Genomic DNA, 14,911 nt, shown 5'->3' with positions numbered 1-14,911 from the left:
TGCTAGCCTGGTCATTTGTTGTATCGTGACTAAACATCCGCCTCCGTGACGTGTAATTATCTGTGTTGTTAATCCTCACAGAGCAAAAACAGCAAGGAAAACCTGCCACCCAAGACGAAGAACTGAAGGCCCAGCTGTTCAAATTGTGGGACAAACACATCTGCCATGGAGTAAATTTTGGAAACTTCGTCTCTTCTATTGCCACAATTCTTTGGAAACACCAAGTCAGAGCTGGATGTTGGAGATGTTGATGCCCAGCTGTGGAGGTCATGACTGAAAACCATGGATCAGCCAGGGAAGTGACCTCTGTGGACACTACAACCTGAGGGTCCCCCCTCCCCACTGGCACCATGGCATCCAAGGAGAGACTGTATGAGGTGTGGATGCTCTACTGCACGAAGGTAAGAAGTACACTCCCTCACTGTCAACCTGCCAGGGAAATGACATGAAGAGTGTGACATCACTTCCACTCAGACAGGTTATCCTCTTGACATTTTGGTGGTCGTGGCATTTGCAGTGAGACCTTTGAAAAATAATACACGTCACTACCTTCGTCCACTGTATGTTGAAATAATTATCATTATTTTAAAGAAGTAAAAACCTCTGAAACATGATGTAAACGTCAGGATGCATTATATCGGACTGCTGATGATATTTTCCAACTGATTCAGCTAATTTTAACTGTATTCTTACACGTTTATATGATACCGACAGTTTGTACATCCTGAAAACATCAAGCTAACATTGTGATGCTTTTCTTTCTTCGGCAAAGGTGTGTGTACTGTATTGCTTCCTCAAGAGACTTTAACAAAACTGTTCTGACTGGTACCGACATAGACATGAAGAATATCTGCAGATACCGATGATGAGCTGGAGCTTCATTAAAATGCGTGTGAAGGTTTTATTAATAGGGGACTCATCGGGTTTTAAATTAATATTTCATTCCCATTAATGCCACTTCATATCAGGAACAAGCTGTGAACGGGGAAGAACCTAATGTCTGATTGACTTATTTTAAATCATAAAAGTTGGGAAGCGTAAGCAGGGATGCACCAAAATAAGATAGACATAAACAAACAAAAATATCTTCTTTTATTCAGTACTGATTCATAATCTCACAATCTGTAAAAACATGCAGGGAGGCTTTCATGTCCGATGTGGTGGTCGGGCACTGCTGTGATAAATCTTACCGTGCCATGTCTTTTACATCAGAGATGAATGAACGGAACACTAGCAGAGACAGCTATGGAGGCAGTTGTTGGTTAGATTTAATTCACTTGGAGATAAAGCATGCACACTTCTGGCGTCCAATCAAAATGGTCTGCCTGAGCTGCAGCTACACACTTAACCGCCTGCGTTAATCCCTCACAACAACACAAACACGCTGCACAAACCTCTCTGAGGTATCTACCCCTGGAAGGCACAGCTGAGCATATCCTAGCATGCGGAGCTAGCACAATATGTAGTCCAGGCATTCCTCTGCAGTGCTGTGGGTGTTCAGAAGTATTCACTCTTGTCCACACACACTTGTGAAAATGCTGGCAATTGCCACAAGCATACACATTGGATTTGTTCAAGCAGGAGTGTGTACTTGACTAAGCAGTGAGGAAGGATCCTTTCATTTCCTCTCTATCCAGCCAATATCTCTCTCTGCATGTGATGGAGGAGACGCTTGGAGGGAGGTATTTAGATAAACATGTGAAGCAGCTGAAATGTCAGGTATGGCGTGTGTGTGTCTGTGTGTGTGCGTGCGTGTGTCTGTGTGTGCGCGTGCGTGTGTAGGTTGCTGGGATATGTAGTCAGTGAGGAGAGCCTGCAGTCACATGCCCTAAATCAGATGAGGAATGTTGTGCAACCTCTGAGACCCCCTGTGCCCCTCTGAGGAGTTTCATAGCCAGGCTCAGCGGAGACCTCCTCTTTAGTCATTACAACAATTACCTTATCGTACTGCGTCACGCCACCACAGTGCTGGTGTGGTTGTATTTTCAGCTGGTAGGTTACAGACTGAGTGATTCCAGTGCCACTATCGTTCCTGCTTATATCTGCAATCAGTACCTTTTTTGATTCCTGATTAATTCCTATCCTGTTGTCATGTCGTGGTTACTTAGGATCACTGATAAGCAGCCCAACTGCTAGGGAATGGTGGGAGGAGTTATTTTCATGGACGGCACTATTTACTTTTTGGAATTTAAGCTCCTGACTTTAGTGACTCGTTCAGTCAAGATCTGACTGACCTGAGTGTTCGCACTTAAGTCAGTCACATCTTTTGAACAGGATCATTGGTTAAACAATCATTTATATTTAATGTATTTTGTCTTTGTCAAAAAGAATTCAATTGATATTCTTAATTTAATTGATTCAGAGATGCAGGGTTACATATCTGTGAGAAAAAAAGGTTGTTTGTCATATAAAAGTAACTGATTGTAGAGCTGACATTTTTTTTTTTTGTTAGATAAAGGTTATATTGACAAGGAAAAATCAATGATCAATCGCTCCTTCAATCATCAAATTGAATCAGTTGACAAGCTCTGGGGCCTGCAGTACAGCTATAGAAAGTAGACTACAATGTGTGTGATGTTTGTGTGTATTCACACTTATTGTGGCTCCCTCGTGTCCTCTTGTCCGTCTAATGTTTGACTAAAGAGTAGAGACATCTCTGACTTTAGGGTCAGAGGTCATTTGGATGTGTGTTGTTGACAGTAGAAGCTGGTAGAGTAAACTTGGTTGGCAGCTTTGGGAGAACCAGCTCTTCCTGCTCTGTCAGCTCCGCACCAGCTTTCTGGTGTCTGAGCTGGGGATGTTGACATTGTTAGTCACCTGACGCTCACCCGCTTCCTGCGACTGCAAAAGCATCAGTGCCAGTGTTGGAATTTAATCACATCAGTGAATGAAATGTTTTTTTTCTTCTTTTTGATGACTTTTTTACACGTGCACAACAGAGAGACTAAAGATAAACAAAAAAACAATACAAACATTCCCAAAAAAAGTATTTTATTTGACCTGAATTTTACTATCTGTACATCCCTCCCATCATTTAGTCATCTGCACGTAAGCTCTTTGGATTCTACTCAAGACGTACATCTTAAAAACTGTGTTAACATCAGGGCATGCCTGACATTTGATGCTTTAACTGTCAAACAAAGCAGAACATGCTCTTGTCACAAGATGTAGTCTCATCAAGGATCGGTTTCTACATCGATCTACATGTGAGCTTGTGTGTATTTATGGCACGAGAACATTTTAACTGAAAGAAACTGGAGAGAGGAACAGAGTTTCACTGATGTGCTTTTAGTAGACAAATGGACACAGACTATTCTTTGTTCATTTGGTTTTTCCAATGGATTTGCTGACATTAAGAAATATATAAATACCACCAGGTGCACCCTTCAAGTTTAAACTTGGAAAGATGAACTTACACTTTCAAGCAAAAGTACAGCAACTAATGTCTTGCTGTCATCAAGCTGGCATGTCCAGCATTCAAGCCAGGCCCAGGGCTCGCTTTAGATACACAATCCATGCTCCAAACAAAAACAAAAGAGGAAGAATATTGACCTAATAATCCAGGCCCCGGGCTGCACTTATTTGCTTTCAGCTGCATGCTCATGCATGCTCCTACATCAATATATTAAATGTGTCCTGTAATTCATACTGTCAGGGAAGTGCTGAGTTTGCTTTTTACTCTAATACCACCTTACCATCTTCTACCATCATCTTGTATAGTAGATCTGCATGTTATTGCTGCAAACAAAGATGCTGTGTAGGAATAGATGTCTGTCATCATCAAAGAGGGTTTATTACGTGCAAAATTCAATAATTCTAATGAGGATGTGCAGTAATTAGAGGCTGACTGAGGCCAGCTCACTACTCCGAGTTGTAGAGGGCTGAGAGGTCACAGACGACAGCTAAGGCCTTTACGTAACCAGCGATCCTCTTAGCTGCTGTCATTGGTTGGTGCCGGATTGTTGTCCTCGCTGCTTCTGGTATATAGGGGGAGCAACAGAGCGCTGCCATGTCTCCTCTCTTTCATCACTATATCATCCAGAAATGCCTGTCAGAGAAAGTGGAGGGTTTAGTCAGCCCGACGGATGCCGGCTACTCTCTTAAAGCCTTTGTGTGCTGCGGAAAAGCTCTTTTTAAATGGCAACCACAGGGAGCATGCCTCAACAGTCAGGGGCACCATTTCACCCTTCAGTGACTTTAAAGCTCAGTCCGCTATCTTAATTCTGCTGGAGAAACCCTCACTTCTCTTTAATTCCCCACAAACAAGGTTAGGATTTTCAGAACCCTCAGTCTCTAATGCCACCCCACCCAAGCCTTCACTGTGAGCCGCTGCACGCGAGAAAAGGACTGTAATTTGCATAAAACCTTGCACAAGTCATGGTTTAGTAAAGGGATTGGAGGAGGGGAGGTGAAAAAAGAATAGGCAGATAAAGTGAGCAGTGGAGCTAGGAGTGATAGATGAGGAGGAGGAGAGTATTTTCCACAACTAGATTACTCAGGTCTTTTTTTGCTCGTTTGCCTGTTAATCTCTGTCAGTATTCACGTGTGTGCCTGCACACAGTCAAATAAGCTCACACACTCAGGATTTGGTTGTTGTTGTGCTGGTATGCTGCGTTTGTTCCCTCAGGCTCGCTTTTCTTCTCACTGCCGAGTATTGCATCCTCTTGCATCTCATTTTCCTCTGTGCTATGAATATCTCAGGAATAACACTGATGTCATTGACACGGTGTATCAGATACGGCACATGTGGTTTTAACCCCGCCCATCAGCCTCTATAAATACACGGCTAGTACCTGACATCATAGCAAGGGGAGTTCAGCGTTGTTAGGCTGTGATGCTGCAGAAACACAACAGCCACAGCAGTCTTTCAAACCTTTTTAAACATTGTGGTTTGAGTGACGCCATCCATGCTACTTCCACCCTAGCAGGTCATCCACTGTTCCCAGACCAGCTGGCCGGCCACGCCTGTCTGGAGCACTTGCTGAGACACAGACTGTGCAGCAGCTGATCAAACCATCTCATTATTTTTTACAAACATAGTAGGGACATTTTCTCTTATGAACAAAAATGTACCGGTAGTGGTTCTCACCAAAATGTTGAGTGGATTTTCCTTCCTCCATAAAGATGGTGAGGAAGACTTGGAGGATATTTGTTTACATGGCAGCTTCCACTTCCCTGGCTTTATCAGCCTAGCACCAATTTTTGATAGTGACGATGTCATAGCTCTAGCAAGGGTCAAGTAGTAGAGTCCATCATCATAATTAGGAACTTTTGCTAAACTTCTGCAAATTATTTTAATCTGCATTGAGTGACATACTTTTTTTTCTTTAGATGGAAAACTTTTTTCTAAAATATTTAATACATATCAGGTCAAATCGAATGCTTTTAAAATCCAGTAGGTGTTTGTGTTAAATACTTTTTGGACCCTCATGCTGCCCAGTTAATTGAAGCACATTATTGCGTTTATTTGCTATATTCATATTGTTTCTGTATTTTTATGATTCTTTAAGTTAGTATGTTTGAGTTGAGAAATAGACATTCTTATCTCAAACATACAAAATTAAAGCAGCAAGTGGACTCCTGAGAGTGCTTCTTTAACCTACAGCAGTATATGTGTTACTTTGTCAACAGTTGCCCAGACGGTTTCGCTGCTGTTGGCAAAGTTGTGTTGTTGGCGGGATCTCATATCACAGTGAAGCCTGATCCTCTCTCCCTGATCAATCATGTCAGAGTGAATGAGAGGCATTGATCCCTGATCAGCACTTTTACTCAGAGCAACCCAACACCACGCTAGCTACGCTGTGGGTCAAAGGGGCTCCCACTTTCAAGAATGAAGTGCATTGATCGGTGTTGCAGGCAACCTTGGCAGCCATACTGAGGTCAGCTTAAACAGATCTGGAGGAATGTGATGGAGTCGTCTGGCCAGGGTTCTAATACCATAATGGATGTACATCGGAGAACCATGTGATCCTCGTTTTTCATACAAATTGGGATACAATGGTTGTTACTGTTGCAGTTGTTGGCTTAGGAATCCCATGCATGTTGCTGGTGTGTGTGTGTATGTGTGTGTCAGTCTAGCAGTGATGAAGTCCAAGGATAAACAGAGTCATGTAGAGCAGGGTGTGTCCCCGCCTGCCACGGTCCAAACCCTCAATGGGCATCTGTGCTCCCAAGCTGCTGCCTAAAAGAGGACATTCTTTTTCACACACACACACACACACACACACACACACACACACACACACACACACACACACACACACACACACACACACACACACACACACACACACACACACACACTGCTACTAACTTACTCCATTATTGCCAGCTTAAATCATCGTCTCCAAATTTTCAGGCCCATAGGGACAAGTAAACATTTACTCCTGTAAGATCAGCTGAGAGAGGAGCGAGCTCATGTGTCTGGTCAGTGATTCGTGCAGTCAAAACACGCATGCCATGTTTCCCCCAACAGAAAACTTATTCACACGTGGCGGATGTTTCTCTGCATCTTCCCTCTAACCCTCTTTTTCTCCCTCCTCTCTATTTCACATGCCCACACACACACACCAGCACAGGATTGTTCTGGTGACTTCATAGGAATAGCAGAGGGCTGGCTTCCTGCTTGGGTTTTTGGCTTAGTCCCACTTTGACACGCAGACAGAAGCAGTCAGCCTTTCACCCCCCCCCCCCCCACCCACCCTCCCACCCCCTCCCACTCTGGGGCTCAATGGCTCTGCAACCCTGAGAAAACCAGATTTTTTTCCAGTTGTTCTTTCTCTTCAGAACTGAAATCCTCACATAAATCCAGTGATCTTGTATAAACATTGTAGAAATTAATGGTCTGTGTGTGTGTTCATTATTTGATTGGAATTTTTTTAGTGATTTTTTTTTTGGTGGGAACATTACATTTCATGCATTGAAATTTCTGTTTTCCTCTCAAGTTTCTCTGTAGGGATCCTGCTGGTACTTCTGAGGGAAACTGTCCATTGTCTCCGGCTGCTTTGCGGCCCTTATGCATAATAATTCCCACCTCCAGGAGGAGGAAATCTATCCTTGTGTCATGATTCCTATCAAATAATTTGCTCTAACTTGTACAGCTTAGGGTGTGCAAAAAGAGGAGCTCACACTCCTTTGTTGTCCTCTCTGAGTCTGCCTGAGTTCTTGCTACACTGACTGTTCAGAACCTTGTTAAATATCAGGAATGTGCATTTGGGGTACACATGTATTGTAGTTAATTTTTATCTAGAGACACGAGGTTTAGTGGTTCTGTGCCCCCTCTGCATTCCTTTTAGGAGTTTTTTCCCCCTGCAATTGTTGAGCTTTTCATTCCTAATCTGACTCCTTCATCTTCTTCAGGTTGTTGTGTTGTCTCCTCGTTTCTCCTCAAGGATGCAACACTGAGTTTGCACCACTGTTTTCCCTTAAATTTGCTGCTGCTGCTGGATGCACACATTGGACACACAGATCAGCAACCGTGTGCTGTACACGGAAATACTCCAGTATTTTGTAATGGCTTGCCATGAGATTTCCATTCTACTGAGGGTGTAAATGTGAAACATCCACCTCCATTTTATAATGGGAAACTTCTAAATTATTGATATCCAAAGCCTGAAGTGTTCCATCTACCACCAAAAGAACAATACTGAGTGTTATGGTGTTATGGTAATCTTCTCTGATCACCTCCTCAGCCCTCCTTGACCTAGATCGCTCACTCTGCCCTCCAGATGGCTGAATTCCTTACAACATCACCCACCAGGGAGTGTGAGGGAGTGATAACTTCGGCTTGTGTGATTATTTGACATGTACTGGTAGCAATAGTGATAAATATTTGCTCACAGATGAGAAATAGTCAGCAGAAAGTTTGTGTAATTACTAAGATAGAAAGAGCACCATCAATAGATGATAAGGATAGGGAAGTCAGTTAAAATTCGTATGCATGTAGCAGTATGATGGTAGCAAAAAAGTGACCACGATTAGAAAGTAACAGGTATTATGAGATGCCTTGACAGTCTCAAGTCATAGTTTGGATTTCGCCGGTGAACTTCACTCTGATCCAGCAGCCTGAGTCAAGCCAGACTCCCTCTGAGTCCCATGCCGTCATCCACTTTTTCTCTGGGCATTGTTCCAGGAATTTAGGAAATGTCGATCAGTCGGCTGCTCGAAACTCGCTCTCAGAATGCCGCCTGGCTTGTTTTCCCACTCAGACAGGTGCTTGTTTCAGCTTCTGTTGCTGAGAGAGATAAGAAACACACCCACCTGAGGCATTCCTGCTCTCACGTGCTTCACATGGAGCAGCTAAATAAACCATTACATCTCTTTGTAATTACTATAAAACACTTTTGCTTTAAACTTGTCTGTCTGAGTGAACAGGTTTATTCTTGCAAGCCATACAAATATTACACTGAGCATTTCTGCATATTCATTGTCTCTATCATGTGGGTGGCATGGCTCAGGGGTAGAGTGGCCGTCTAGCACCCAAAGGGTCGCTGGTTCGATCCTCGACCCCAGTGACCATGTCAAAGTGTCCTTGAGAAAGATACTGAACTCATAATTGCTCCTGATGAGTAGGTTGGCGCCTTGCATGGCAGCCTCCACCATCAATGTGTGAGTGTGTGTGTGAATGAGATGACACTGTAAAGCGCTTTGAGTGCCGCTAAGGTAGAAAAGGGCTGTATAAAATTGAGTCCATTTACCATCGACCGTCATTCTGAATTAAATGGACACATTGAGATAGCAGACTGATGTCTGGCGGTTGAATTCACTCTCTCACCAAACTCTACTCCAGTTGTGGCTCAGTTAAATGAATGAAATGTTAGAGAAGTCTGCTTAACCTGCCGTGCATTTTGTGTAATAATGAACGTTCTTGTTGAGAGGATTCTAAACATATTATTTCTTCCCCTTCTGTCTGTCTCTGTCTGTCTGTCTGTCTGTCTGTCTGTCTCTCTCTCTCTCTCTCTCTCTCTCTCTCTCTCCCTCTTCCTTTCCTCCATAACAACTCTCAGAGGGACCCCGACTACTTGAAGCTATGGCTGGAGATTTTCATCAGCTCCTATGAGCGATGCCTGGATGTGGACTTTGAAAAGCCACCTTCAAGGTAACATGACTTCAATGTCACATTTAATGGATGATGATAACAAAAACAAACATAAGCGTATATATAAAATGCAGCACTATGTGATGGCATGAAACAAAGAGCAGTATGATAACGAACATCACAACAACAGTCCTTCGTCATCAACAACAAAACCACACTGCAGCCTTCTGCCACACACCCCAAAATAGCCTCGCTGCACCAGATTCTTTTGTGCCCAGTCGTCACATTTTGTTGCAGGTGATGCTCCAATTTGTGTCGACATGTGACCATATGATGGAGGTTGATGTGAGAGTCCCTCAGAGCTTCCACACACACCTGCAAAGTGTGTATCCGGTGTTTCAGACCCTGCAGAAGCAGTAGTGATGGCATTGAGTCGCATTTCAAAATAAAGGGAGAGCCATGTGAAAGAGTGGAGGATCATTGGTGGTTAAATCCCATTTAAGCCTTTCAACTCTCGCTCTGTCTGTCGTTTCCTCTTTTACCTCCTTTGACTCATTTTCCCATCCTCTGCTTTTTCCCCGAATCAATCCCTCAACCTCCTCCCCTCTCAACCCCCCTTCAGCTGCCACATCTGTCCCTGCTTTCCCACCGACTCTCACTGCATGGGTTTGGCTGGGCTCCTTCCCTCTCAAACGTGCAATGCAGCACACAGATTGTTTTTCTTAATGCCTGAATGCAGGATGTGTGTGTGTGTGTGTGTGTGTGTGTGTGTGTGTGTGTGTGTGTGTGTGTGTGTGTGTGTGTGTGTGTGTGTGTGTGTGAGGGAACTGGCCTCGAATGAACTTGCCATACTGTTGTGATGAAATGTTTTATAACTTGTGTTCAGAGATTAATGACTAGAATACGCTCCTACATTTCTTCCGCATCTTTCATGTGTGCAGGCCGGAGGAGGTTCCCCCTGTGCTGACCCTCCTCCCAGACAACATCCTGCAGGTTTTGCGTCACCAGCTGCTGCAATGTGTCCAAAAAGCCTCTGATGGCCTAGAGCCTGAGCAGCAAAACCTGGCACTGCTGCTTCTCAAGTTCCTCATCATCATCTGCAGGTCAGGACAGCAAACATGTTTTTACACAGCTATTACTCAGGACCGTGTGCCGTATAACTCTGTGTGTGTGTGTGTGTGTGTGTGTGTGTTCACAACAAAGGAACCTGTCCAACGTGGAGGAGATTGGTACTTGCTCTTACATCAATCACATCATTACCATGACAACACTCTACATTCAGCAGGTTTGACTCCTCCCTTGTTCTTTGCTCTGATCTTTACCCTTTAAGCGAGTTATACATTTAAAATCTATTGAATAATCAACTGTTGTGTGTTCCAGCTGAAGAGCAAGACCAAAGAGAAGGAGATGGCCGACCAGAGCCAGGCAGAGGAGTTTGTCCGTCACGCCCTGGCTTTTTGTGAGAGCCTCTATGACCCTTACCACAACTGGAGGCATCGAACCTGCGGGTAACATCACCCAACACATAGACTATAATTGTTTTAAAAGGGTCCTCACTGAGTGCTCACAGTTGCACGACTTATTTAGAAGGTGTCATCTATGTCTGCTTGTTTGGTATCATACATTTTTTTCCCCCAGGGAGCAGCTGGGTTCCGTAGAGAGGAGCAGACAGAAGTACAAGGCGGCTCCACTCACTGTAGAGTTTGTTCCCTTTTTTTACCGTAAGTCTCATTTCCAATCCAGCCATTCTGCCCATTCATTGTGCGAAGCTAACTAGCTGTCAGCTGGTCTCTTTGGGTCTCAAATGAACCAGAGACAAGAGAAGGGTATTTATCGTGGTAATGGGCAATACATGAAATTCCAAAAACGTTTTGGTGTACCTTTAACTGGTTAGCACATCAAGTGATATCAGTGGCGTTGTCCATACTTTGCATCTTCCACTTCAGTGGCCGTCTACATCCTAATAAAGCCAGAGCTCCCATGTCGTCACCCACTCTCTCAGCTGAATCCACTCTTTGTGTCCTTGTTGTGTCTGCCAGGCGCTCGATCAGAGGAGCTGATAGTAGAAGGTGTCTGTCAAGCCACTTCACTGCTGCTAGTGGCCATTTTTGAACAAATACTCCCTTCTGGACTGTATCTCATGTGTGATTGCTGTGGTTTGTTGCCAAAGATAACGCCCAAGGTTCAACCTGACTGTGTGTGTGTGCGCGCATGTGTGTTTTCATGCTTGTTTTGTACAAAGATCAAGTATGTGGAAAGTTCAGTTCCCTTATCTTTAGTTTCGCAAAGGATTCTATCCTATAAAAAGAAACAAATAAGTGTTTGTATTCCTTCGTGTAAGTGTGCCATAATAATAGATTATTTAAAGGTATTTTTACTGTTTTTAAATCACAACGAATATCAAATATTTTTGTTGACATTAAAACAGCAGAAATTAATACATATATAATTGTATAAAATACCATTAGTAAATTAGTAAAATGAGTTGCTAATTCTCAAATTCTTCGTGGTCATTAGTGTCATTTGTATCGTGTATTTGTGGATGACTGACGCAGACATCGCGGAGCCAAGACGTCACACGTCTCCTGCCAAATCAGATGTGTTGACAGATTAGTAAATGGATGACTGCGACCATCATGACCCCGAGGTCACCGGCAAGACTGCTGCATGCCTGTGTGTGTTTGTGCACTGTGTGTGCTCACTGGGCTTCTATCTTATCTGGTAGCTTCCAGTCTGAGAGGAAAAAGGGCATCAATGTTGCTGGCCCAAAAAAACACAGGAACTCCAACAGCTGGCTGCTTTGTTGTGATATATGCATGGATCACATCAAGCCTGTCGTGTCCTCGTCTTTACGTTCCAGAGTGCTTCCAAGAAAGTGAACACCTGAAGGAGAGTCTGAAATGCTGCCTACTGCACCTGTTTGGGGCCATAGTTGCTGGGGATCAGGTAAGTCCCTGCATGGCCTGGAGGAGCAGGATTAACCCTTTGATAACTGCTGTTCACCCTTCATTTTCGCCTTGAAAGTTAAAACAAAAGACAGAAATCACACTGCTCATTGTTTTCTCAGTTAATACATTGCTTGACTTCGTGTTGATTTGTTCAACTGATTGACCAGTTTCTGCATGACACTGTCTCTTTACAAGAAGAAAACCTCAGAAACCAGATACCACGTGTAACAGATACTCACTGTGGGACTGTAAACATCAAGCAGTCACAATTAGCAGAGTTATATTAGCCGTTTTATTAACAATTGAGTATCAACAGTGTTGTTGCCTTCTCTACTCATAATGCCCCCTCACTTCATCCCTCCATCCCTGTCAGAGGAATGCCCTGCTTGCCATCTCTCCAGCCACCATGGAGGTGTTGATGCGGGTACTGGTTGACTGCTCCATGGGTAGCTGCTCCTCAGACGAGGGCGAGGACTGGGACAGTGAAGCCCCCGATCGTAAGGCGCTTCTGACACTGGGCTGCCTGAGGGAAGTGGTGCAGCGCCTCCTAGCCTCCAGCTCAGACCAGCGGCAAGTGGAAATCGCCTCCGTGCTGGAAAACTACTTCAAGCTGCTCAACTCGGACCCAGCAGCTGTGGTTGCTGCTCGACAGCAGCAGCAAGCCAAGGGCCGAGTGCCCACACTGGGCCGACACTGGGAGAGCCGATTTGTGGCTCTACAAGTACACATGCTAGGTAGTAATGCGTTTTTACTGAAGTAATCCATGTTCTCCAATCCACTGTCATACTTTCCTGACTAATTCCACCTTCTTCAATTATTCTGTCTATCAGACACTATCAGGGACATGTTCCTGTGTTCAGACCGGCCAGTTTTACAAGCCATCTTCCTCAACAGTAACTGTTTTGAGCATCTGACACGGCTGCTGCAGAACAGCAAGGTAACAGCACTGATCTCTAATGATAACCTGAGAGGGGCTGGATCGGCTTTTTGTCATTCTAAGCAAATGTACCTGAAGACAGAGGAGGAAGTTGTTCTGAATGCTTTAGTTTCACTGAATCCCCTACCACAGGGTCCTGAGGCTATTTCAGGTTCGATTCTCCATCAATATCACTGTGTGTTTTCTCCAGTCTGGTTTTTATTTATGAACGCGGTAAAGCTCCCAGTCACACACATTTTTTAAGACACATACAAACAGGCTTTTGAATAATGTGTTGTTTTTTTTTACCAAAGAGTCTCCAAACCAAAGAGCAGACTTTTCACATACTTAACTGTACTGGACCATGATGAGTGGTTTTGATGTCATCAGTCATGCTTGTCGGTCATGATCTTAATCTTAGATGTGAGGTGAGCAACGAGTAAACAGCAAATTAATGTAAAACAAGCATTCTGATGTCAAATTCTGTTCCAACATATCACCACAGTCTTGACTCAAGGTGTTTATATTTTGCCAACTTGAATCTGTCAAGTTTGTAATTAGAGATGAGGCAATTTCGAAGTAATTTAGCTGTGAGTTCATCCAGGTCTGGTCTTGTCTCTACTGCATATCATGTTTATTGCTTCTGAAGGTTTCAGCGTGAGAAAAAGCATTTTGCAACCTTGCATGTTTAACTCGCCACAGTCAGGCTGGATCACCCCTCCACACAGTGACCCCTGCTGAGGGTCATGGCTTTTAACCCTCTCTCACCCCCCCCCCCAACTCACAACATCTCTCCTCCCCTCCTACACTGACGCCTCTCTCTCTCCCACTCTCTCTCTCTCTCTTTCTCTCTACTTCCCCACATGTTGACATGTTGCCTGTTATGTGTGTCAGCTGGTTAATGCTAGGTGCACGGCGGCAGACAAGGACCAGAAAGATATAACCAACAACAGGTTACTGACAGGAGAAAGGGACATGCAGGTACAGCCGAGAAAGCCCCACCTCACCTGAACCTCCAGCCTTACCCACTCCTCCCCCCTCACCATCCACCTACCTGCCCCTTTCCTTTACCTGCTGCTGCTGCTGCCCAGTCCCTCACCTTTGCCTCGCTGGAGCCACCTGGCCACTCCAAAGCAAGACCCTCACTCTGCCTACATATATAATTGTGATTTGATGCTTTAACAGAAAAAAGCACGTTTATTTGACATATTGTTACTGTTTAGGCAAATAATTCCTTCCCTACTATTGGTATATAAATATTGAATACAAAGCCCTGTAAATTAGCTTTCATTGCTAAAATTGGTCACCACTGTCCTTCAACAATTTTTAAAATGATTTCACTTTATAGATATACTTACCTGCCTCAGGCTCTTTGAATAGTGTGTCAACTATCAAAGCTGATTCGGGGAAAGAAAGGTTACTTGTTCCCTTCAGTGTTTCCCTTCTTCCCTTCCCCTCTTTGTACCAGGCTTCCTCATTAAAGGTATAATCCCTCCATTGATCTAGATGAAGACAGGTGGATTAACCTGCATGAGGACACAAACGTTCATATCAGTGTGCCTTTGTTGTCGTTCAGCTGTAACCTGATGCAGTAGCAGATGCTGCAGAAGCCCATGTAGCTGGCTAGAGCTCAGTGGATAAAAGCAGCTCTTTAGTTTGTTCATAGTAAAGCAAATTCATAGAAATAAAGATTTTAAAAAAAATGTGAAACCTAGCATTTGTCCACGGTGCTCAGCTTTGTAGTCTTGCTGTGGAGCGACCTGTTTGCCTCCCTCACAGCTACTTCATTTTTTAATCACCGTTTCCTCACATCTGCCTGGACCCTCCTCACCCCCCAACCCCCCTGCACATTCTCCTGGTTTTCCTCAGCATACTATGGGTTCCACTGGAATGCTATCACATTGGCGTGGTGTGTGTCCTCAGTGTTTTGAGGTGATTTAGACTCCGTGATGATGATTTAATTTGAATTTTTTTTACCACAGTCCCACTCCAGCTGGTCCGAGTCTCTCT

The 14,911-nt window shown here is 44.0% G+C and overlaps 1 protein-coding gene across 5 annotated transcripts in view; it reads left to right on the top strand.

The window, feature by feature from the left end:
* nbeal1 (neurobeachin-like 1) overlaps positions 1–14,911 on the top strand; it is a 37,576-nt gene that overhangs the window by 531 nt on the left and 22,134 nt on the right. For 4 of the 5 annotated variants that reach the window (XM_086199144.1, XM_086199124.1, XM_086199134.1 and 1 more), the window contains exons 2-11: positions 82–401; positions 9,006–9,097; positions 9,979–10,140; positions 10,241–10,322; positions 10,418–10,545; positions 10,676–10,758; positions 11,898–11,983; positions 12,359–12,719; positions 12,816–12,922; positions 13,796–13,882. In XM_086199144.1, the coding sequence (XP_086055270.1) occupies positions 351–401; positions 9,006–9,097; positions 9,979–10,140; positions 10,241–10,322; positions 10,418–10,545; positions 10,676–10,758; positions 11,898–11,983; positions 12,359–12,719; positions 12,816–12,922; positions 13,796–13,882 (1,239 nt within the window). In that variant the 5' untranslated portion in view covers positions 82–350. The remainder of the gene's footprint in view (positions 1–81; positions 402–9,005; positions 9,098–9,978; positions 10,141–10,240; positions 10,323–10,417; positions 10,546–10,675; positions 10,759–11,897; positions 11,984–12,358; positions 12,720–12,815; positions 12,923–13,795; positions 13,883–14,911) is intronic. The other variant, XM_086199153.1, reaches the window with a different exon arrangement.

The sequence above is a fragment of the Aulostomus chinensis genome, chromosome 1, assembly GCF_037954235.1.
Source record: "Aulostomus chinensis isolate RoL2024-O1b breed Wild chromosome 1, RoL_Achi_v1.0, whole genome shotgun sequence".
Classification (NCBI taxonomy): Eukaryota; Metazoa; Chordata; class Actinopteri; order Syngnathiformes; family Aulostomidae; genus Aulostomus; species Aulostomus chinensis.
This window is presented reverse-complemented; position numbering and strand designations above follow the sequence as displayed.